The sequence below is a fragment of the Crocodylus porosus genome, unplaced genomic scaffold (assembly GCF_001723895.1).
Source record: "Crocodylus porosus isolate Cpor-Errol unplaced genomic scaffold, CroPor_comp1, whole genome shotgun sequence".
Classification (NCBI taxonomy): domain Eukaryota; kingdom Metazoa; phylum Chordata; order Crocodylia; family Crocodylidae; genus Crocodylus; species Crocodylus porosus.
In genome coordinates, this window is record NW_017728918.1 from 90,115,311 (window position 1) to 90,139,169 (window position 23,859).

The 23,859-nt window shown below is 42.8% G+C and overlaps 1 protein-coding gene across 1 annotated transcript in view; it reads right to left on the bottom strand.

Annotated features, from left to right (window-relative positions):
* Positions 1 to 23,859, bottom strand: part of LAMA4 (laminin subunit alpha 4) — a 172,598-nt gene that overhangs the window by 22,450 nt on the left and 126,289 nt on the right. Inside the window, exons 19-28 of the mRNA XM_019537929.1 lie at positions 22,769 to 22,942; positions 17,045 to 17,187; positions 15,984 to 16,146; positions 12,216 to 12,349; positions 11,177 to 11,348; positions 8,627 to 8,758; positions 4,916 to 5,058; positions 2,261 to 2,399; positions 1,137 to 1,274; positions 541 to 674 (exon numbers count right to left, since the gene is read on the bottom strand). Of these exons, the coding sequence (XP_019393474.1) occupies positions 541 to 674; positions 1,137 to 1,274; positions 2,261 to 2,399; positions 4,916 to 5,058; positions 8,627 to 8,758; positions 11,177 to 11,348; positions 12,216 to 12,349; positions 15,984 to 16,146; positions 17,045 to 17,187; positions 22,769 to 22,942 (1,472 nt within the window). The remainder of the gene's footprint in view (positions 1 to 540; positions 675 to 1,136; positions 1,275 to 2,260; positions 2,400 to 4,915; positions 5,059 to 8,626; positions 8,759 to 11,176; positions 11,349 to 12,215; positions 12,350 to 15,983; positions 16,147 to 17,044; positions 17,188 to 22,768; positions 22,943 to 23,859) is intronic.

The following is a 23,859-nucleotide window of genomic DNA, read 5'->3' on the forward strand; positions in this document are numbered from 1 at the left end:
ACAAATATTTCAGGTTTTACAAGTGGGGGTTTGTTCCCTGCCATCTTGAATCTAAAATTTTTGCAGCCAGGCAACAATAAAGGTATTATGGACAGTTTTTACCATGTATATCCAGAATTACATTTCTAAGCAAAGATGACTCAGTTAATTTAAGATTTTTGGGGTGTTTTAACAAAGCAAGCAGTCAATTCTTCTGAAGAATTAATCATTTGCCAATTTGCAGCTTTTAGTTATCAGTGTTTTTCCATGAGAAAAAAAAAAATCTTCACAAGCTTAAAATAGTACCCCTCCTCTCCCCTGACAAAGTTTTATTAAAATAATTGCATATTGCGGTCAAGCAGAGTAGACTACAACCATATAGATTTGAGGTTTGTATTTTTTAATTGTTTATCCCTTGCAAGAAGTAGTATGGAAAAACGTTCTAAAATAGTGGCTTTGAAATCTGCTTTACAAAAACATTAATAGACAACTTGCACTGTATAAACATTATATATCAGTAGCGGTGGTGGTGGTGAATTAAAACATGCTGAGTAGCCTTACCTTTCTGGTGAGGCAGAAGTAATGATAAAATGAGTTTTACCATCATTGTAATTGCTATCTTTTGACTGAACTTTGATTCCTTTTGTATTTAAAACTACAGCACCTTTATCCATAGAGATGGAAAATACATCTGACTGAAACACACAAAAAAAAAATGTTTCAAAGACAAGCACATTGCAGTAAGCTTCAAAGTTCTGTGAAGTTTCCCATAATATTTATTTTTCCTTTTGCTTGTCACATATATATTATTGCTGTTCCCCTAGGTGTTTTTGCAGGGGCAAAGTGTGCCAGTTAGAAGAGAAATGGTTTCTTTGCATCTGATATTTAGGCCACTCATTAAATAGTTACTCCATTATTTCCCATTTAGGGCCCAATCTCCATCAGTCCAGCAATGCTTGCATTCCATTTGTGATTTTGTGTTCTTCTTTTATAGTACTTTACAGCACTTCTTTACAGTAGGGTTCCTTACAGAACTGACACTTTCTGATACTTTAGGCTGTCTGTTTTGGTTAACTCAACATATTTACATGCCATGTTTCCAAGTTTAGATGGCAAATGTGGATAAGTTAGAAAACACCAAGGAAAACTATACTCACTCCTTCAGTATAATAGAATAGCAATCCATTAGGCTGCAAGGTTCGGAAATTGAATCCTCCTTCAAAATCATCAAAGGGAGATCCTTTTTGGCTGGATGCAATGAAGCTCTCTCCATTGAAATATGCTTTGCGGGACATCTGCATGTCAAGTAAATGAAGTCACAAGTTGGTTGTAGATAGTGTTTTTAAAATACTTTTCAGTACTAATGCAATACTATAAAATGTCCTATTATACTGTACAATACACACAATGTGCCATTTCTAGCAATACAATAAAGTTAGTAATAAAAAGATATATAGTATATTTTCCTTTAGACTCTGTTGGGTCAGTTCTCCAAGGATGGAGACTCCACAGCCTCTCTGGGTAACCTGTTCCAGTGTTTTACTACCCTCCTAATGAGAATGTTTTTCCTAATATCTAACCTAAACTTCCTTTGCTGCAGCTTGAGACCATTGCTTCTTGTCCTGTCATCTGCCATCTCTGAGAACAGTTTAGATGCATCTTCTTTGTAACCCTCCTTCAGGTAGTTGCAGGTTGATATTCAAAACCCACTCAGTCTTCCCTTCTGTGGACTAAATACAGTCTTCTCTTCTATAGACCAATTCCCTCAGCCTCTCCTCAGAAGTCATGTGCCCCAGCCCCCTCGACATTTTTGTTTCCCTCTGCTTTGTCCCCTTTTTTTCTGTAGTGGGGGGACCAAAACTGGACACGGTACTCCAGATGTGGCCTCACCAGTGCCAAATGGAGGGGAACAATCACTCCCCTTGGTCTGCTGGCAATGCTCCTACTAATGCAGCCCAGTATGCTGTTTGCCTTCTTTGCAACAAGGGCACACTGACTCATATTCATCTTACTGTTCACCGTAACCCCTAAGTCCATTTCTGCAGAGCTGCTGCTTAGCCAGTCAGTCCCCAGCCTGTACTGGTGCATGGGATTATTTCATCCTAAGTGCAGGACTTTGGACTTCTCCTTATTGAACCTAATGAGATTTCTTTTGGTCCAATCCTCCAATTGTTGAGGTCTCTCTGAATTATAAACCTACCCTACCTAGTTTATAAAGCATGTTAAGTCAAATTCAGAATAAAAACATTAGTTGTAGTCTTATGCATGATGTTGAACTTACCAGTGATTCTTCTGGGCAGCCGTAGCTGATTCCCAGGGTTCCAGGCTCCTCTAACAAGTTGAAATCTTTCTTTTGAAACTGGAAACCTTTCATGCAGCCTTTAAAACCAGTATTTACTGTCAGATGTGAGCTAACATGGCTGGAAAACAAAGTCAAACCCTTAACTCAGTGGGTTTTTTTTCCTGCGGCACAAGGTATTTAGAAAAAATGTGCTAAAATTCCCTTACCCCAGTGGTACTCAGTTTCCATCTCTTTTATGTAAAGTGACTTTTTACCTACATTTTATATCCTGAAAAGCTAAGGTGCATCAATTCTGATAAATGCTTGTGAGAACTGAGAAGAAATCATGCAGAGAAACCATGAGAATGTTAAAATAACTGTAATTAAAGGGCATGGTGTGATTTTTGTATTTGTTTTGAACAAGTTATATAATTAAAGTTATATTTAACTTGTCCTCCAATAAACTACCTCATTGTCTATTTCCATTCTCTTTTCCATAGTCAGCATCTTACTTCATAAGAGATAACATTCAGGCATCTCAGAATGGAATTGAAGTACTGTACATGTAACCAGAATACGGCTTTCAGTAATTCTGTTCATGTCAGGTTGAGATTTCTGTCACAATCATATGTACTGACTGCACTTGTATACTTTGCAAGGTTTTTTTTGTTTATTATACTACTCTTCACCATACTGTACTTGTGTCAACATCAGTGAATTCATTATTTATCACCAGGGATCCAGGTTTTCTGTTTCCTGCAGGAAAATGAGGATTTCCTTTTGCAGGCCAGCAGTCTTCCAGCCTACAAGGAGCTGCTTAGGACTGGGGGGAGTGGGGCAATGGCAGTTGGAGGCAGGGGATGCATTTAATTTAGTGTACAGAATATAAATACTCATTTAACTAGCAACTATTCATTATATTATTTTCTCCTGGCTGCTCAGTCACTTACATTTCTAGGTCCCTCTGGAAGTTTTCACACCAGTTTCTTTAACTGCCTCTTGTACTTTATGAAAGACTTTTAGGAAAGCCATATGCATATGATTTCCCATGTTTTTGTCCTTTAAAGGAGAAGCCTGGAATTAGGTTCCCCCTGCACTGGCAAAAAGGCATGATGGGATTTGATTTGTGATCCCACAATCATGCTTCCTGACATGCATGTGTGGCATGACAGGAAGCACAATTGTGTGGATTATGCATTAGATCCCATTGTTCCTTTACCTGTATGTGGAGATGGCCTCTGAGTCAGAGAATTCTAGTAGATTTGAAAGGCATAATTTTTTTTTAGAGACAGTCTGTCCTTATCACATAATGTTAATCAAAGCATTTTACCTGTTACTAATTAAATATTCAGACAGTTAAGACGGTCTTGAAAGAGGGCTTCAGGGATTAATCTATAATTTCTAAGATCTCCCCTACCATTGTTTTAATAAACTGCACATTTACTATCAATTCCTCTGGCATTTTAAGGAAATACTGGATATTTGTGTTGCTAGTACTGACATTATTTGGCAGCTGGAGCCCTCATGGAAATCAGAGGCATAATGGGGCAGCTCTGTGTACCCCCTCTTCCTCCAAAAGTGGTGCCTGGTCATGCCTCCTCAGTTGCGCTACTGATGAAAATACTAGCTAATTTTACCTAAGGAATACATGCACTACATCAATGCAGTGTGCACCTCTGAATATGTCTAATCAGGTCTTCCAGCTAACGCTAAGAGAGGAACTGGGTGTGGTCATGGTCTTGTTCCTACATATTTCAGGAAGCAGGGATTGTATATGCTTATGGGACTAAGGAGGAGTTTTATCAAATGGCTTAAGGGGAAAGAAAAAATTTCATGTGTCCTTCCCTCTTACATTTTCACATCTATACAAGTCCAGCTGAGCTTCAGCCCATAGATAATCAGTGGTGACTTGTAGGGGGGGCACAGAGTGCACATGGACCCCCTGAGAGCGCTGGTGCACACATTGCAAGTGCCAGCTGATCGCTGTGATTGCTGCAGCCGCTACTGGGAGCAGCTGCAGTGATCGGCCAGTGCTTGCTTCCAGAAGCGGCCGCAGCCACTCCCAGAAGCGGCTGCAGTGATCAGCCACAGCAACTGGCCATTGCAGGATCGCCTGGGGAGGACTCCTCCCCGGTTGGCAGGATTGCTCTTCCCAGTCAGTGAGGCTGGTCACAGGAAGTGCAGATGCCCCCCCCCCCCGAACTAAGGTGGCAACAGTTGCCCATGTAGATAACAGAGACTTATTAGAATTGAAAATTGTAGCGGGAAAAAAATCATCCCTTTAATTGAAAACATGGTATCTAATGCCTGAGCTGATACCGTAAGGACACTTTTGTGCAGCAAAGATCATTTTTCAAAAACAAAGGGTTGGGTGGGGGGGAATAGCTTTTCCTATATACAGAAAAAGGTGGGATTATGGTTTCATACACACTTTAAAAAATGTCTTTTTGTCCTAAGCATTTAGCAAGTTCAATCACCAGCAGAGCTGTACAGCTACAGTCTCTTGAATCTGTGCACAAATGCAGAACTCTGTACTTAAACAAAAATAAAAGATGGAGTTCAGGAGCTAAAACACACATGACTGAAAACAACTGTGCACCAACCTGAATATTTAGTTAAAAAGAAGTACTGATTGAACCTGGATTGTAAACTAACCTGGACTGTAAGATCTCAGTAGGGGCTCCACCTATGTAGATATCAGTGAATGGCATTGCTGTCCTTTCATTGTCTACACTTTTTATGTGTCGTCTGTCCACCACCAAAATCATTTTCTTAGAGTTATGATAAATAACAGAAATCTGAAAGAAAAATTCACATATAAACAAGAAATGTTCAAAAAATGCCTTTTAGAAGTTGTCGTGGCTTGTTATTTCTCGTTGTCTATTGTTATTTCTAAGTTTAACCATTCTGATTTGTCAAAAAAATTGTGAGTCAGTGGAGAACTGAGAGCAATGGGCATTTTTACACATGTAAGCACCGCAGTGCTGGGTACTTTGAACAATGCTTACAGTTGTATAAGTGGCGAAATGTGCATCAGCACAAAGAAAATGGCGGCAGTGAGCTTTTGAACTAAAACATCATAGAGGTGCTTTAGTTCAAAAGTGCACCGCTACATTTTCTCTGCTCTGACGTGCATTTCGCTGCTTATACAACTTCAAGTGGCACAGCACGGTGTGTCAGAAGCAGTGGATCTCTGGTGCGTCCAAGAATGAAGAGGTACGTGTATAAATGCCCAATGACTAGAAGGGAGCTTATTTTGAGTATATGATTCCTATGGGATAGGGGCAGAAATTACACATAAACCAACATAAGTGATGAGAAACCAGTTCTAACCTGTAACACAGCAGTTGTTCAGTGTATATAAACTGCTTTCAAAATGGCCAAAACCAGTTTAAGATAAATCTGCATGGATATAACTTAACTGATTTAGGTTAAATCGGTTTACTGAACTTCAGTCCCAGATCCCCATCAGATTCAAGTTAATTCACAGCCCCCCAGCATCCCAAGATGCTTGTACCTCCCCACAACCTCTCCCCCTTGCAGGGCAGATGAGGTAGACTTGGCCCAAGCTGTCTGCTCCAGCCAAGCAGGGAGGTGTGGTCTAATGCCCTGACTCCCTGCCACACTCCGGCCCCCTCAGCTTCTGACCTGGGCCACTGCAGCCATGTGGTTACATTTCTGGAATCAAAAGTGAATGTCTGTTCACTTCCTTATTAGTTCAATCTACACAGTTTAGTCTAGACTGCAAGGATTGAATTGATTTAGCCTTGGATGTTTTGACTGTCTGTACTTAGCCTAGTTAATGGCTAAAAACAGGACCTTTTACTTTCTAGAAAATATCAACATTGGCTAAGTTGCAGGATGGTATAAATAAGACATTTGCATGACTTCAAATATTTTCCCATTTTTACCAAACAAGAATATGGACATATATCTTTAAAACTGCTTCTATTGTGATACATAAATTCTGCTCTCATACAAGTTAAAAAGTACTGTAACCCCACTAACATCAGCAATCAGTTTCTGCATTTACATCATGGAAATGAAGTTACAGTTCAGATTTATTACTGCTATTGTCAGAGTTAAATTGCTTTGAAACAAATTCTCTGGTACACCTGCTGCAGGTACAGTGTTAGTTTCTGAGTCACTGAAATTTATAAACAAGTGTCTATAGATCAAAAACCAGTACTGAATTTTCCTCTGCATAAGTCACTTCCTAATGGAATAGGGTTATGGCTAAATACAATAATGACTATATTATCTCACATGCAGCACACATCAGTATAATACTATATACATTGGTTTTGAAAGGCAGAATGAAGAAAAAAAGTTATTTCCTTGCAGTAAGTAACTGATTAGCAGCAACTAGGAAGCAGAGCCTGCTCCTTGTTTTGGTCCCTGTGAATCACATGCAGATTTTATTTGCACTTTTGCCCCAACTCAGGGGTGGGCAAAATGGTGGATCTGGCTGGCGGCTGGACTCTACTTCCTAGCAACCCCTGGCTGTGCCACTCTCAGCTGGTCTTCATGCTGACCCTGGGAGTGGTGGAGCCATGATAGCATGGCGTCATGATGGCCTTGTGCTCCCAGGGTCCCTATGGAAACTGGCCTGGAGAGGCATAGGCAGGGCATGAGGCTGAGCAGGGAGGTGCTCTCGGGTCAGGGCCAGGATCTTGTGGCAGTGACAGCATGGGGCTGGAGCTGGGGCAAAGCCACGATCTGCTGCCTGCATGCCCCTCCCTGCCCGCAAGACAGATACAGGGGCATGCAGGCAGCGGATCATGGCTCTGCCTTGGGGCTGATCTGGCCCAAGGCCTGAACTTTGCCCACCCCTTCTCTAACTGGCAGAAACAGTTCTTACCATATTGCATGCATATAATGCTTACTACAATTTCTAACAGTTTTTGGGTGGAAAAGTGCCTGGTGGATGTGAGAAAATATGGTATGCTATTTGAAGGGGGGAAAAGAATCAAAACTTGTGGCAGAGGTAATATCTTTTATTAGACCAACTAAATATTTGCAAAAATATGTCAGCTGATCCTTTTGCACTTCCGTGTGCTTACATCCTGCAGTAAGCAAACCTAAACTGCATTAGGGACTTGCCTAAATTGTGGCAGAAGTGTACTGCGTAGCAGCTCCTTTAATCTCATGCTTTTTGCCACGCAACTCCTCCACCACTGATTAGCACTGAGTGGCCCCACTGTTTGCCACTTGCTGCTAGTCAGCTGGAAGGTCAAAAGTTGGTTTTAAATATGCCACATATGCACAGGCTTCCTGCTGCTGATTGGCCGAGAGGCCTGAGCTGCCTTGCTGCTTGCTCGTGACTGGCAGGGAAGCAAAAACGGCAGCATGTTTAAAACTGTATTTTGCCTCCTGGCTGATCAGCAGCAAATGGCGAGCAGCGGGGCCAATGAGACCCCTCCGTCAATCAGTGGTGGGGTGGGAGACACGTGGCAAAAAGAGCAAGATTAAAGCAGTCACTGTGCAGCACAGTGCTGCCACAATTTAGGTAGGTCCCTAGCAATAACCTGCCTGTCAGGGAACCTGTGCTTATTGCCTGGTTGGCCACATCTGCTTGGGGGCTCTGACTGGCAACCGAACCCCAGGTAATGGACCAGCTGGCCAGTGTTTGGGCCTTCTGATGGCTGCTGGGGAGAGCAGCCTCCCTATTTAGTTCCTTCTGTGGCAGCAAATCTCTCTGATTTCTGACCCTGCTTGCCTCTGTTCCTGAACTCTGGCTTTTTGGAAACTCCCCTGGGGTCTGGTAATGCGGTACCTGACTTTTGACCCTGAATCCTGGCCAACCCTGACTCCAGTTCTGATCCTTGGTGTACCTTGAGTCCAGATCTGTTTTCTGGCAGACCCTGACTTTGGCTTGGACTTCCTGCACATCCTGACCTTGGCACCAGCTCCTGACTCCTGAACCTTGACTTAGCCTGTGACTCAGGCTCTGTTCCTGGATTTCTCCCAGAACAGTACTTTTGCACAGCTCAACCCCATTTATGGGTCCATTTCCTCAGCATGGCCCCTTACTCCCAACTCATAGCCCCCCACCCCTGCAATCCTATCTGCTGATGCTGTGACCCCATTTGGGGTCACGACACCCAGTTTGGAAACTGCTGCCCTAGAATCTAGTAATCTGGTACCTAATTCCTGAACCTTGACTCAGCCTGTGTTTTGGACTCAGACTTTAGGATCCCCCTGTGGGTCTGGTAACATGGTCCCTGATTCCTGTTCACATTTGGTGCTGTAGAATATCTGGTCTATCATCATTTCATTCTCTCATTAGATCGTGGATAAACTACACTCTGCCTCATGGCGATTGGCAGGCTTGATAAATCAAAGAAATTCTACACCAGTTTATACCTCATGGAATTTTGCATCGTTAATTTGAGCCTTCTTCATTGAATCTTCAAGAAGCACAGAGCCATTGCTGAAGCCAAAGTTATATTGCAGAGACAGGAATCCATTCTGCATCTCCAGACTGAAGAACATACTCTATACAAAACAAATGGCATTAAAAAAACCCCACGTATACAATTCTTTATGAAAGCAGTTTAGAAATTCATGTATAGCACAATTGGCTGGCTGCACTATTCACTGCAGAAAAAAAAACTTATTCACTGTAGAAACAAACAAAAAAAATTCTTGGATTTCTGTTTTTGTTCATAACCATTTGGTAAAGAGTACTGACATGGGATTTTGGTCAACTGTTTGTCTATACAACCAGTGCTTTATTAACATATGGGTATGAGTATACTATTTCAACAAAGTGCTGCTGGTATGGATGCAGCAATGCTAAACTGTAAAGCTATGTTTTTTAGTCCCACTACAGTAAAATCACTGACCTCAAAAGAAACAAGGTGTCCTTGCAGAAACATAATTTGGCTGCTCCAATTTATACTAGCTTCTGTTAACATAGCTAAATCAGTAAAGGGTTGAACTTTATAACCCTGACCAACAGACCTGTGCAGGCAGAAGCCTGTAGTGCAGGTATAGGCTTTTTAATTCTAATTTTCAGGGGGTGTGTTGGATTACCTATATCACATAAATTTGGCTTTTGTGGCTATATCTAGCTTATAAACAGGAACAGTATTCTACCACCAGGGAACTGAATCTCTCAGAAGAAAGTATAGGAAACATGGGGGAGAAAAAGAGCCAGAAACAAGTGGACTATGAAATGGAGTTATCCTTAAGAATCAAAATCTTTAGCATAAGATTAGATTTATAAACTAAATATAAACTTCAGAGTCCCAGAGGGCAGTTTACAGCAAATGGAGACCTGCCCTGATTTTTTTGTATTTGTTTTTTGCTATTGGTTTTTTTATAATTTTCAGTTGTTAATACTAGTCTTCAGCAGGGGCATGAGAACAGTAATCCTCAAAGAAGAAAAAAACAGTCACTGAAAATCAACAGAAGCTGGTCAGCTAAACTTGCTGTCAGTTATACTGTTTTTCCCCCCTCACCGCAATCAATAGAGCTGAACTAATATAACTGAGGGAAGAATTTAGTTCAGTATTTTTAAATGACACTGCAGTTTGTATTTGTTATGGACCTCCCCAAACTTGTAAACAAAATAAAAAATACATTCATTTTACATATTTAGCAGCTGTTCAAATGGAACAGAATAATGGCAGCTGGTTTGTTCAGTTCAGCAGAACTGGTTTTCCAGAGCTAATGTCCTATCTGAATATAATTTTCATCGTTAATTATAAAAGAAAAAAATACATACATATAATTCAGAAAAAATTGGGAAATTTCTGCTCAGAAGAAATCAATTCTGGATCCAGTACAGAGAAGTCTGTGTGCAACAATTCCTGCTTCTCAGGAACCTTCTGAAAGCTAAGGTTATTGGTGGCCTGCAGTGCTACAGAACAATTTGCACTGCAGTAATCCTTCCTAGAAGGATCCCCAAAGGCAAGAGTGTGAGTAAACCTTTTAATGAGCATAGAAGTAATTCCACAGTAACTGCCCACTGCAGTGATTTGTGTGCACTTACTGTGTCTACACAGCAAATCCCTTTCTGTTGTTTTATTCATTCATTATACTTCGCACAGGGCTTGAAAGTTTGAGGTAGAGGCAGACACTTGTCTGAGTTCGTATTCAAAGCTTCTTGTGGCTTCAGGATGTTTGTATGGGGAAGATTGTGTCAGACCGTTGCACAGGTAGGACTCACTCTTAAATTTTTGAAAATGTAAGGTTGTTTGGATGCAGATTTTGGTTTGGGCTAATATCTAATTTCAGGCTACGATAGTAACTGTACAATTTTGTACAATTATACAATTGTGTCAGATATACCTACCAGAAGACAAATGCGTAAAACTTCATGTCAGCCACTACACATTGCATCTATCTACAGTAGCCTGATACTACCATGCAGCAGCATCATCTGGCAAAAACCCATGCTGAGATGCTACTGCACAGTACTGTTAAGCTACTGCATAGTAGCATTACTTAAAAAGTGTTTGCTGGGTCTACTGCACAGTAATTCCAGTTACTGTGCATTTATTTAGTACTTGCTTATACAAGTAATGCACAGTAACTACTGCTCATTAGTGTCTTGTGCAGACGTCCCCACTGGCTCTTACAATTCACTTATGTTTCAATAAAACATGCAATCATTGTGCTTGATTCCTGTCTTATTTAAAGTAGTGGTGTGACTTCATTCAAATCCTGATTGCACCAGTGTGAGAGCAGAATCAGATCAAATAAGAGCAAATCAGAGGATTTGGGGGCTTTTGTGTCCAGCTCTTCAGGTGTCTCACAATAACATATGCAGCAGACAAATACATTTCTTTTTCAAAGTGAAACATACATTTCTTAATATATGGAATATTCTACAATAATCACGCAGAATAGGCACAAGAAGGCAAGGGGTGAGCGCAGGCACAGGATGAGAGTAGAGTTTGTACTCACCCGATTAACCATCAGGAGAATAAGCCCATTGTCTATTGGTGTTCGAACTTCTATGTCAAAACGAGTCACCTGACTGAATCTTCCTCTTCTCTCAATATTTTTCACCAAAGCATAGCCAGAGCCATCAAAGAAATAGCTCACCGCCCGGCTTTGGGTGAAGGCCAGCTTATTTCTAATATGAAAAAGAGAAGAAGCGAAAAAACATATCAGAGATGATATCAGTGTGTTTTCATCATTATAGTCACACAAGAAAAACAGGGTATCAAAGTTTAAAATGCTGTCTTGTATTAAACTTTTTTTTTCATTTATCCCTGGGAGGAATGAGACTTCAGACCTCTGATTTTATATCTTTTTAATTACTGCAATCTAAGAATATTCCCTGAAAAATTATGTATGGCTTTGCTAGTATATTTATCTCTCTTATCATGAGATCAAGGATTTGTGCTGAGGTTAAGTTACATGTTGGGAAAGGAGAGTTCTTTGGCTCATTCTCACAAACCTGTAGGGCCACAGGCCTTTCTCATGATAGGGAAAGATATGCTTTTTAAGAACACATCCAGCTCCCATGGAAGTCGACTAAAATCTGTTGTTTTTAATCAAGTTGGACTGGGATTTCATACACTATTCTAGCACTGAAATGAACTTGGGTTGTCATTCACAAGACCCACTATATGTAAGAAACATCCGGGGGGAAAAAACCTACATTCTGGTTGCTCTATTCAGTCTCCTTAACTTACACATTTATTTCTAGCATTTCTAGTATTTCTGTTTCAGACAAATTAATAAATAATTTGGTATATTTTATTGAGATGGAAAATAACAATACAAATCTTAGATCAAACCAGTTAGTATGTATAATAGTTTAATGTGGCAAATGTTCTTCAGCATGGACCAAGTTAATATTATCCTGATATTTTTATATTTAAAGGAAAAGACTGATGCATTAAGAATATATATGCTTTTGGGGCATTCTGGCCTGCAAACACTGCAGGCTCTCTCAAAGCACAGCAGTCAGTGTGACAACTGAACTTTCCTCTACCTGGCACAAGGTGGCGATGTGGCGGTGTTCATGTTGTAGATGTGCTTGAAATTGTATAAACTGAGGAGATCATCATTCAGGGTGACAAGTTCCAAGCAGCCGATGAAGCCAGGCAGGTTTAAACTGGGAGGGAGCTGTGCATTTGAAGAAACAAAAGGTACAAGGACAAAAGTCAGCGTATCTAATTCATCCATGACTGCTAAATTCTTTAGGCCAATTTTGTCTTTATGCTTTTTATGTTATGAACTGGATTTGACAGATGGTGCATCTTAACAACGGGATAGTGTTGGAGTCCTATACAGGCAGTTGTTTTGTGATGTACACTGGAGAAGTGAATTAATGGGAAAGGACACATCTAGATAGGACTACTATAAAGGAGAATTTTTATAATACTTTTATAGACAATGCATAAAGGGGCAAGAGGATGACAATTAGATCTTAAGTTCACCAGGATAGCAGGGTATTTCATGCTGTAATGATTTAGAGCCAGATCCATAGGTACTTCCAGTTTATGCTTGAGCATGCCTAGAAAAAAAGGTGCCCTACCCCATGGGTATTATGCAAATAGGTAGGCACCTAAAAGCCCTATGCAATAAATGGGCAGAATGAAGTGCTTCTGAAGGATTCATATATTCATAGATTCATAGAATTAGGGTCGGAAGGAACCTTGCAGATCATCAAATCTGACCCTCTGCCCTGGGCAAGAGAGAAAACCGGGCTCAAATGATGATCCATAGCTTCTAAGCACTGAACAAAGAGGTGCCTAGGGTGAGTTAGTAGCTGGCATAAGGATACGCCTGAACCCCTGCCTCTCGGAGCATAGGTGCCAGACTCAACATTGTATATCTTGCCTCCATCTACCACTGGGATCCACAGTACTTTGTCTACCCCTAGGTAGATGCCTAATTATGGGAAGTGCCCATTTTTTCCCTAGTAATCTAGTGGTTCCAGCACTCATTGAGAAAGTAGGTGCCTGGGTGTCTAGGTCTGCCCCATTCAGAAGGGATTCTGACTCACATCTCTAAGGAGAATGCCAAAGCAGAGGGACTAGAGCATTCTGGAGGAGGGAAAAGCACTCTCAGCATCCCTGGCTGAAGCTGGGTCACTGCCCAGAAATAAGAGTCAGTTATGGGCTTAAAACAAGAGGGAGTTTGACTCCATATCCCACTGAGGTGGATAATCTCCTAGTTTGGGGATGGAGGTGAGGGCCTTGGTTCCAGTCTCTGCTGTTTTTAATCCAAGGACTGTCTAAATGAAAAATGCATATATACAATCCAAGGTGGTTAGGCCATTCTTTTGGGAATGAGATGTTGATTTGAGGTAGGCATTGAGGTAGGTCTTCCTCTTGCCAAATTGATTTTTATGCAAAAAGTGTGGGTTCCCTCCTCAGAGGCATAGCATGGAAAAAAATGTGCCTGGGGTACCATCTCTCACCCTTCCCCTCCACTCCTCCTACCACCTCAATTGCAGCTATGGGAATCAGGGAGCACAGAGAGCTGGGTGGTGTGTATCATGGAGTGCAAGATAGGAATTATAGTTCTCTAGGCTAGCAGTGGAGTTGATTGCTGCTAAGGGGGCCCTTTCATCCCATTATTTTGCCACCAAAGCCCATGCTCAGAAAAAAAATCCTGAATTTGGCAGCAAAAAATGGGGGAGCAGCAAACTGCTTCTCTACAACACTATGATTCCCAAGATGCCTTGTGCTCGATGACACGTGACATTGCCTGCACAGGTGATGTGTGTCATAGATGCAGGTAGTGAGGCAGGCAGCAGGGAGATGAGCAATAGCCCTGGGATGAGGTGCCTCTCCCCCAGCCCCATTCTTCTGGTCCCCTACCCATCAAGTGATACCTGGGGCACATGTCTGGCTCATCTACCTCATGTTACACTACTGCCCCTCTTCCTCCTCAAGTAACAAAGACTGTGGTTTGTGCTGAACTCAGTGTTGTTGCAGGGAATTAGGCATGCCCTGCTCATACTTAATGGATCTATGCAACATTTAGCCATTTCCCCAGCTCCATTCTAGATTGCAACAGAATTTAGAAGGGTATTAGGTATCTATCTGCTCTGATTCAGGTGCTCCTGAGCATGAACACAAGACTAAGAAGCCTGAATCTGGAAACCTAGGATCTTTTCAAGTGCTAAGGAGGATTTGTGGCTGCTGGACTAGGGTTGATCTGGCTTTTCATGGCTTAGGCATCTAAATTCCACCTAAGCCCAATTTATGCACCTGAATCTGGCTTTTTATAACTAGCAGCACATCTCTCTTGGTCAGTGTATGGGACTTAGCCAAAGGACAATATCTGACTAGAAATATTTTCCATATTTTGTACATGTGGTATTGACATCTCCTTGAGTTTTAAAGGCCATTGTATACTAGAAGAAATTTTTTTAAAAATCAAGCGTTTTAAATCTAGTAGATACTTTGGTACTTGTGAAACCTGTCTGTGCCAGTAGCTAGTATTCAGCAGAGATTATTTCAAACAACTAACAGGATGAAGCTGCTGCTTTCTTTCAACAAGGGTCACTGCAAATTGAATCTAAATTGCTTTGTTAGTGAAAGGAAAATATGAAGGTATCTAAAAACAAAATGAAAGAGCAAAGTTGACAGAGATAATGCAGCACTTCCCAGTATTAAAAATCTTGTCACTGTAGATTAGGCATGACATTAGCAAATGTTTCATCAGCGCATTGTGTATTTTCAACAGCAGTCATTGCCAATAACTTTTCCCTTTCATTGCTTTCAGTTTGCTTTAATAGTCTAATTAACCACCTCCCCCAGAAACAAATAAGAAGGTGTTGAAAACAAGTAGTTGTAAAAGGGAATCAGAATTATTAACTGCAGCATAGCATCCTTCTGTTTTGCTTTTTTTGAAACTGATTCTTATTTGTTTGTTTCCCTTTTATTACTAGTATTCTGGTAAACAGTTTTCAGTCTGAAAGTTATTGAATTAATTACAAAATGTTTAAAAGGGGAACAAAGCCACTTAGTCTCAGGAATAAGACAGTAAACTAAAAAAATGAAAATGTGAGGTTGTACATTTCTAAGGGAGAAGAAACCTGGATGCTTATAAAGTCATAGTTACGGATCATTTCTAAAGAGAACATAAGTTTTGATCTGGATGGCTCATTCACTGGATTATTTTCTTTCTTTCCTCCTTTTTCTCTGCAGCTGTGCATTTCTAATTTTTGGTCTGTCTAAACCAACTAAGCCAATATCCTACTTCCATTTATAAATGAACAAAAACAAATATATTAGCAGACCAGTTTTCCAATTCCCAAAGTTGCAGCCCTATAGATCTCTTGGTCCAGAGGTCCATGCACTCACAATATTAGTAGTAAATTATATCTCACCTCTGTGAAAGTTAGTGGGAAAAAACATTTTTTAAACATCAGGGACTCATCATTGAAAGAGTCAGGCAGAAACCACACATCATTCAGCTGGGTTTCCTAACTGTCCATCTATAACAATAACTGTTATTTTTTTTCTAATTATAAGTCAGAAACTTATATCATGGCCCATGTGAATTTGTTCAACTACTTATTAAAAGAAATACTGTATTAGAGAAACACATTGCTCTTGCTTGGGTACTAATGCCTGGGGACCTTAATGCAGAATCACAAGAAACTGGAATCAAAAGGTGGAATCATATGATTCATGAAGGATGTTTTAGTAGCCAAACATTTCTGCTAATAAACAGATCTTTAAGAAGTCCATCAATACAGGCTAGCTTTAAGTCTGAATATATAGGTTACATATAAACCTACCTTAAAATCTGGAGGCACCCCACCAACATAGAACACAGTATTTTCAGGCTGCAAATTCAGGAGAGAATTTGCACCAAGAGCCTCTCCCTTTTTGATGAATTTTTCTTCAGCTGTGCTGCTTGGGCTAGGCACTGTTAGAAACATTTTGCCATGTTTCCCAATCCTGTTGAAGAGTTTTGAACAAAAATAAAGTTTTATATGATGGTTACAAGAAGGAAACAGGAAAAGATGACTTTTAAAAGGTTTTTTAACTGCATTATTTTCTCCACCAGAAAAGTCTCCCCCATCATGATAGGGACCAAAAGAAGAGGAAATGAGACTTTAGCTCAGATTCTCATCTCATGTAGGAGGATGAGGTCCTGCCCTTCCAGAGTTAATGAGAATTTCCCCTTACTACAGAGGGAGCAGGATTAGACCCGTCACCCATACATTAATAGTAAATCGGGAGAAGTTCCAGCACTGGAAGAATTTGGTTCAATCTTTCTTGACTTCTTGGGTTAAATACTTGAATTGGATCAGATATAAGGGGATGGAGAGATGGAAAGCAGTTGTTAGTTTTTTCACTGTGGAAGAGACACCTAATTTTTAGTCTTTTCCTTTCCAGCTCATCAAATATTAATTTCCAGTTCCCCTTTTTTCAAAATACTTTCCAAAGTCATTTATTTCCTGAAGTAACTTTCTTTGTTTCCTTCAGTTGATTAAAAAACTCTATTCTGCCTTCACTGTGTTTAGGGTATCAAGTATAAGGGAGTTTTATCATTTTTCCAACAGAGATGCCTATATGGGAATGAAAATAATAGAAACACACTGAATTCAAGGCATTACTGTTTTTCAAGAGATGTCCACTCCTACTGATGATGAACTGTTTTGATTGAATTAAGGACATGATTGATGGAGCTGGTTGCTTCACAGCTGTGCTAAAACAACTCCACTAACTATAATCCCCGCAATCCTACAATTTAATGGCAAATGCATAACAGTTACTATTGAGTTTATCTTGTAGAATATTCAAACCAGACTGATCTCATAAGAAGCATGCCACCTTTCAATAAACATTTTACCTCTCAATTTTGATGATGCTGAAGTAAGAAGGCCAAGTGCTGACTGGCTTGGAATCCAGTGGTATTTCCACATCTCTATCTCCCAGATTATAAATATATACTAGGTTGTCATTCTTAATTGCAAGTCCCATGTAATTTTTTGCCTAGAACACCAATAAATCAGGAAGTCAGGACAAATCATTGAATGAAAGTTAATGTAAAAAGCTATTAGATGATAGACGTTTAAATACACAATGAAATAGTTATGTACAATTAATAAAGCTATTCCACTACTTATGCTCTTTCTGTAGAAGGTACTGGACACATTTACATGTGGTCATTAAAGGTGCATTAGCCATATTTAAGGCATGGATCTACACGTGTACACTCTTAATACTCTTAAGCTAATCACGCCTAAATTTAATACCTGCATAAAGCAAGTATCAAATGGTGTGATTAGTTAGGGCACCTTAACCCATGTGTAGCCATAAGGTGCATTAATGCTATGTGACTGAGTGGGCAGGAGCTGAGCCTGTGGGTCCCTGTGCTGCCGCTGGGCACTGCCAAGAAGAAGATGCGGTGGGTGCTATTCTGCAGGGGAAGCGGGCAGTGCAGTGCGGGCACTGCTTTTGCTAGTGACTTCTCTGTGACTCTTCCCTTGGGGCAGGTTTGCTGTCCAGGCAAGGCAGCCCTGTAGGGGCAGGATGCCTTGCTGCCCGCCTGGGATTCAGGTTTCTTTAGAAGCCCGCGCTTGGGCTCCTGTCCAGGACAGCAGGTGGGATGGGACTGTATCTGTCCCAGTGCCCAGCATGGCTTTCCCTGCTCCATCTACCTCCATCCTGGGCATGTGTCTGGCCTCTGGGCCAGACACTGCGGGCGAGAGAGGCGGTGTCAACTCCTGGGGGTTTGTATGGCTTAGCCTGGGCAGGCTGGGTGCAATGCAGGCAGGGGCTCAGCTCTCTCCTTTGCCCACCTGATCCAAAGCCGAGCCTCCACTTGCATTGCATGGAGCTTGCCAGGGCTGAACCATGCAGAGCCCCCAGGAGCTGATGTCACCTCTCCCACCCACAGTGTCTAGCACAGAGGCCAGGCACTTGCCCAGAATGGAGATGGGTGGAGCAGTGAAAGCCATGCTGGGTGCTGGGGGCAGATGCAGTCCCAGCCTGCCTGCTGTGCCAGGTGGGAGTGCCAGCATGGTCTTCTAAGGGTGCCTGAATCCTGTGCAGGCAGCAAGGCTGCAGGGCTGTATTGTCTGGCCTGCAAATCCACTCTAAGGGAAGGAGGAGATGCTAGGAAAGTGGAGGAGCCTCCCCATGCTGCACAGCCCCCTTCCCATGCAGAACAGCATCCACTGCATCCAGATAGTGGAGCTTCAGACTGTGGTGCAGAGGCTGCGTTCCATCAGGGGTGGCAAACAGAAGATTGACTCCTACTGCCAGGCCCTTCACCCCAGGACAGAAGAGTGACCTAGGTCCCCTGCCAGGACCAGGAAGGCCAAGAAGCACTCCCATACTCTCCAGCCACGGGGCTGGACAAAAGTTGTCTCCAGCCCTAAGGCTCACTGTACCAGGGTCACCACCTCCCTGGATTCTTGCAGCACCAGTAGAACCTGAAGAGCTGCCAGCTACTGCAAGTGATAAAGAAACATGACCATGTATCATCCCTAAGTTGAAACACAGAGTGGTCATTGTGGGTGATTCCCTTCTGAGGGGAGCAGAGGGAGTGATCTGTCACCTTGACCTCTTAGCCTAGGGGGTCTGCTGTCTCCTGGGAGCCCATATCTGGGATGTAGCTGAGAGGATCCCAAAACTTATCCAGACTTCCAACCACTACCCTATGCTCCTTATCCATGTGGACAGAAATGATGTGGCTCAGAGCAATCCCAACCAGGTTCTGAGTGGCTATAGGTCTCTGGGAGCAGGGCTCAGGGGGTTGGGAGCGCAGGTGTTTTTTTCCTCGATCCTTCCAGTTACAGGTCACGGGCAGAGGAGGGAGAGACAAATCAAGGCAGTAAACAGAAGAGTAAGGTGCTGGTGCCACTGAGAAGGCTTCAGCTTCTACAACCACAGTCTGCTCTTCAGAGAGAGAGGCAGGGGTCTGTTGGGAAGAGATGGCTTCCACCTCACTCCACTGGGGAAGAAGCTCTTCTCAGCCAGAATGGTTGACTTCTTCAACCGGTCTTTAAACTAAGCTTGCCAGGGATGGGTGGACAGCCACCAGAGCAAGCTCACCAAGCATCAACTGCAAAACTAGCACATTAGGATGCTCAAGGGAACCCACTCCTGTCCCAGCCCATGAACAGAGCTTCTCCATAAGTACAAAGAAGCCTAGGGCTTCCAATGGCACACTTACAGCCTGTACACTAATGCTAGGAGTTTGGTGAAAAAACAGGATAAACTGGTCCTTCTGCTAAACAGAAATGACTATGATCTCATAGGGATCATGGAGACCTGGTGGGACTCCTCCTATGACTGGACTACCCTGTATTGGAGAGATCATGCTGAAAAAAGGGGTGGGGGTGTAGCTCTCTATGTGAAGGAGAGCTACATGTCCCTACAAGCTGAGATTGGCTCCCAAGAAGGATGACTGGAGACCCTTTGGGTTAGAATACAAGGGGAATGTAGTGAAGGGAATACAATGGTAGGAGTCTACTACAGACCTCCAAACTGGGAACAAGTACTTGACCAAGAATTTGCCAGGGAACTGGCCAAGGCTGCATGCTTTTGGTGCATGGTTGTCATGGAAGACTTCAACTATTTGGGCATCTCTGATCAGTCACAAAGCTTCATTACATGCGTGGATGAGCTCTAAGGGAAGTTGGGTGACAGTGACCACAAGTTGATCACTTTCACTATCTATCGCAAACCAGGCAGGTCAGCCAGCAATGCAGTAGTCCTTGACTTTAGGAAAGCTGATTTTCATAAGCTCTGGAGGATTGTTCTTGAGATCCTGATTTCAAAGGGAGGGGAGTTCACGATGAGTGGTTGCTCCTTAAGGAAGTGATCCTAGAAGCACAAGGGGAGTCCATCCCCACCTGGTGATAAAAGGGCTCATCAGCCTTCTTGGCTCAACAGAGAACTCATGGACCTTTTACGTCTAAAAAGAGAGGCGTATAATGGATGAAGGACAGGAAACACCTCTAAGGAGGAGTATACTGCACTGGTCCACACCTGCAGGGAGCAAACTAGAAAAGCCAAGGCTGCAACTGAACTTCATGTGGCTACATGAATCAAGAACAATAAAACGTCCTTCTTCAGATATGTGGGGAGTTGAAAGAAAAACAAGGGCAATGTTGGATCCCTGTTAAACCAACTGGGGCAGCTGACTACCAACACCCAGGAAAAAACCCATCTGCTTAATGATCACTTTGCATTGGTTTTTCACCAGCTCAAAGGGACCACCCTGCCTCACATGATGCTGGATAACTGGACTGAAGATGAATATATGCCCACCATTGGTGTGGATCTTGTGAGGTAGCATCTTGAGAAGTTGGACACCCATAAATCCACTGGTTCGGATAGGTTACACCCAAGAGTGCTAAAAGAACTGGCAGACATCATAGTGCAGCCACTGGTGAGGGTATTCAAGAACTTGTGGCGCTTGGGCGAAGTACCTGAAGATTGGAAGAGGGCCAATGTGGTGCTGATCTTCAAGAAAGACAGGAAAGAAGACCCGGGAAACTACAGGGCAATCAGTTTGACCTCAATCCCTGGGAAGATTTTGGAAAAAATTATCAATGAAACCATTCTTGACAGGCAAGCAGAAGGCAACATTCTGAGGGATAGCCAGCATGGGTTTGTTGCGGGTATGTCTTGCCTGACCAATCTCATTTCCTTCTATGACCAGGTGACCTATCACCTGGACAATAGGGAAGAGGTTGCTGTCATATATTTGGCAGAGAGTGATAGTTAACGGAACGGAATCAGCATGGCTCTCAGTGACCAGTGGTGTCCACCAAAGCTCCGTTCTTGGACTTGTACTCTTTAGTGTCTTCATAAATGATCTGGACAGTGGTGTCAAAAATGGACTGGCCAAGTTCACTGACAATACTAAACTTTGGGGAAGAGTCTCTACATTCAAGGATAGGCTGGTGATCCAGGCTAACCTCAGTAGGCTTGCAAGGTTTTCCATATTGAAAACCTGATGGCATTCAATATGGAGAAATGCAAGGTGCTCCACCTCGGGGGGAAAAATTCTTATAGACTCAGCAATGCTACACTTGCTAGCACCACAACCGAAAGAGACTTGGGGGTCATTATTGACCACAAGATGAATGTGAACCACCAATGCAATACCACAGGTGGCAAAGTGAACAAAACTCTGGCTTGCATTTACTGATGCATCTTGAGCAAGACACAGGATGTTATCCTCCCACTGTACTCAGCCTTGGTGAGGCCACAGCTGGAGTACTTCATCCAATTCTGGGCTCCACAATTTAGGAAGGATGTGGAGAGTCCAGAGGAGAGCCACACACATGATCAGAGGGCAAGAGAATAGGCCTTATGAAGAGAGGCTTCAAGCTATGGGACTCTTTAACCTGGAGAACTGCAGGATCAGGGGTGACTTGGTGGCAGCCTACAAGTACATAAGGGGTATGCATCAGGATCTGGGGGAACACCTGTTCACCAGAGCACCCCAAGGGATGACAAAGTCCAGTGGTCACAAACTTCTGCAAGACCATTTCAGGCTGGACATAAGGAACAACTTCTTTACTGTCCAAGCCCCCAAAGTCTGGAACAAACTTCACCCAGAGGTGGTGCAAGCACCTACTCTGGACACTTTCAAGAAACATTTGAATGTTTATCTTACTGGGATCCTTTGACCCTAGCTGATTTCCTGCCCCTTGGACAGGGGGTTGGACCCGATGATCTTATAAGGTCCCCTCCAGCCCTAATGTCCATGAAATCTATGAAATTAAACTTTTCTAGGACACTTTCTGCCAAAAAAAGAATGTGGATTTCAGGGAGAAGGTGGTCTTCTACTGTTTACTAGTCAATGTCATGAAAGGGAATGCATGCTTGTTCCAGGGCAAAAGTATGATGCAGCATAATTAAACCTTCTCTTTACCAAATTGTTCTTAATTTATATATATGGGGCACATGGAAATTATCTTAAGAAGAGATTAAAAATCAAAGCCATCCTAACTAGCAGCATGCCCAGGATTGCACAGGCTTTGGGAGAGATGTGCTCGTTTTGTTCCTACTTGACAGAACTTAAAACACAATTCTCACACTGCTTTCTGATAATGAGAACATAAGCCCTCTAGGTATTCGAGAGCAGAGAATTCAGAGAGTACTTAGCAGCAGCAGGTGCCACAGGCAAAGAAACATTCTTATCTCTATGACCTGTGAAACCTGAGACTTGAAATCCACACTGTCAGAAGTCAATGCTGATTAAAATGGACCCAAAAGAGCTTGACAGAGCACAATAATTGCTTCAGAGCAGCTCAATACCAGCTGAATGTGGATGGCAAGGATAGTTTACAGCTATGTTTCTCCATATTACTCTCTGCAGGCAGCATAATTTGCTATTTGCAGAAGATTAAAGGGAGTGACAAATTATAAAGACAAGTGCCTTGGAATCATTAGCACTTGCATGCCACTACTACGACTTTACCATCATGGGTAAAGCATCATCATGGAAATCCTTTATGGTAGAAGTTGGAGACATGTTGCTAAGAAACCAACTCACATATTTCCACTGCTATCTTTTTTCAGAAAATAATTAATTAGATTATTATCTTACATTTTTGTTTCCAAGATACAGGACAAATCTGTCTGGATTCACTGCCAGTTGTGGGTGGTTTTGCTGAAGTTTCATGTACAAGCTCATGGACGTAAAAGCCTTGAGTTCTTCTATGTTGGTCTTTGGATTGACTTCCACAGCTGACTGGCCTTCAAACTTCATAGACACTTGTACCTACAGTTGTAAATGTTTTGTGTTAGGTGTATTGTTTCTGTTTGGGGATATTGCTCAATCATAGGTGAATCTAGGATTTTGAAAAGAGGAGTGTGGCAGAGGCAGCTGGCACTCCAGAGGCTGTGACAACCCCCCTGGGTCCCTCCCTTGTCCCCTGCCCCATCTTGACTTGACCCATGGCTACTGCCAGCTGGAGCTACTCTGTCCAGAGCTGAATGGTGCTCAGGCTGGAATTGAAAGTCCCTACATCCCTTACTGGCCTGAGACCTCCAACTCCCTCCTGCCCCAGCTGCCTTCTCTTCCCCTCCTGACAGGCCAGCTATCATCTCAGCCACACAGCTGCTTCCCAGCCTGGCCATGGTTCAAGTGGGGTGGGGAGGGTCAGCAAAAGGCAGGGTGGGGGAGAGCATCAAATGCAAAGTGTGCTGCCCTCTCTCCACTCTCCCTTGTGCATCTGCCCATTGGGCTCAGACAGGGACTGCTAGGTAGAGAGCAGTGGAGCCACAGGATTGTTCTGGCTTGGCCTCAGCCTGGGCCTAGGCCTTGTACACAGTCTCATGCTCCAGACATAGACCTCCCCCTTCAGAGAGCGGAGTCTGGAGAGTGAGCAGGTACAGGAAGGGACATTCACCCACCACTGCTGCTATCCCCAGCCAAGTCCAGCACTGAACAGCAGCTCCCTACAGTCCCTGGCTGGAGTAGCCCTGGCCCTGAGTCAGTCAAGCACTGTGATAGCAGTGGATCCCTCCTTCCTGCTACTGCTCTCTGTCTGCCACTCCTCCCCCTCAGTTTCCACCATTGACCTGGGGAAAGGGGCTCAGTCTGGGGCTCAGTGGAGGGTAAGCCTCTTCCTTACTCCCTGTAGGGCAGCCACAGAATTACAGCAGCAGCTTGGGGCATGTGGCAGCTAGTGGACC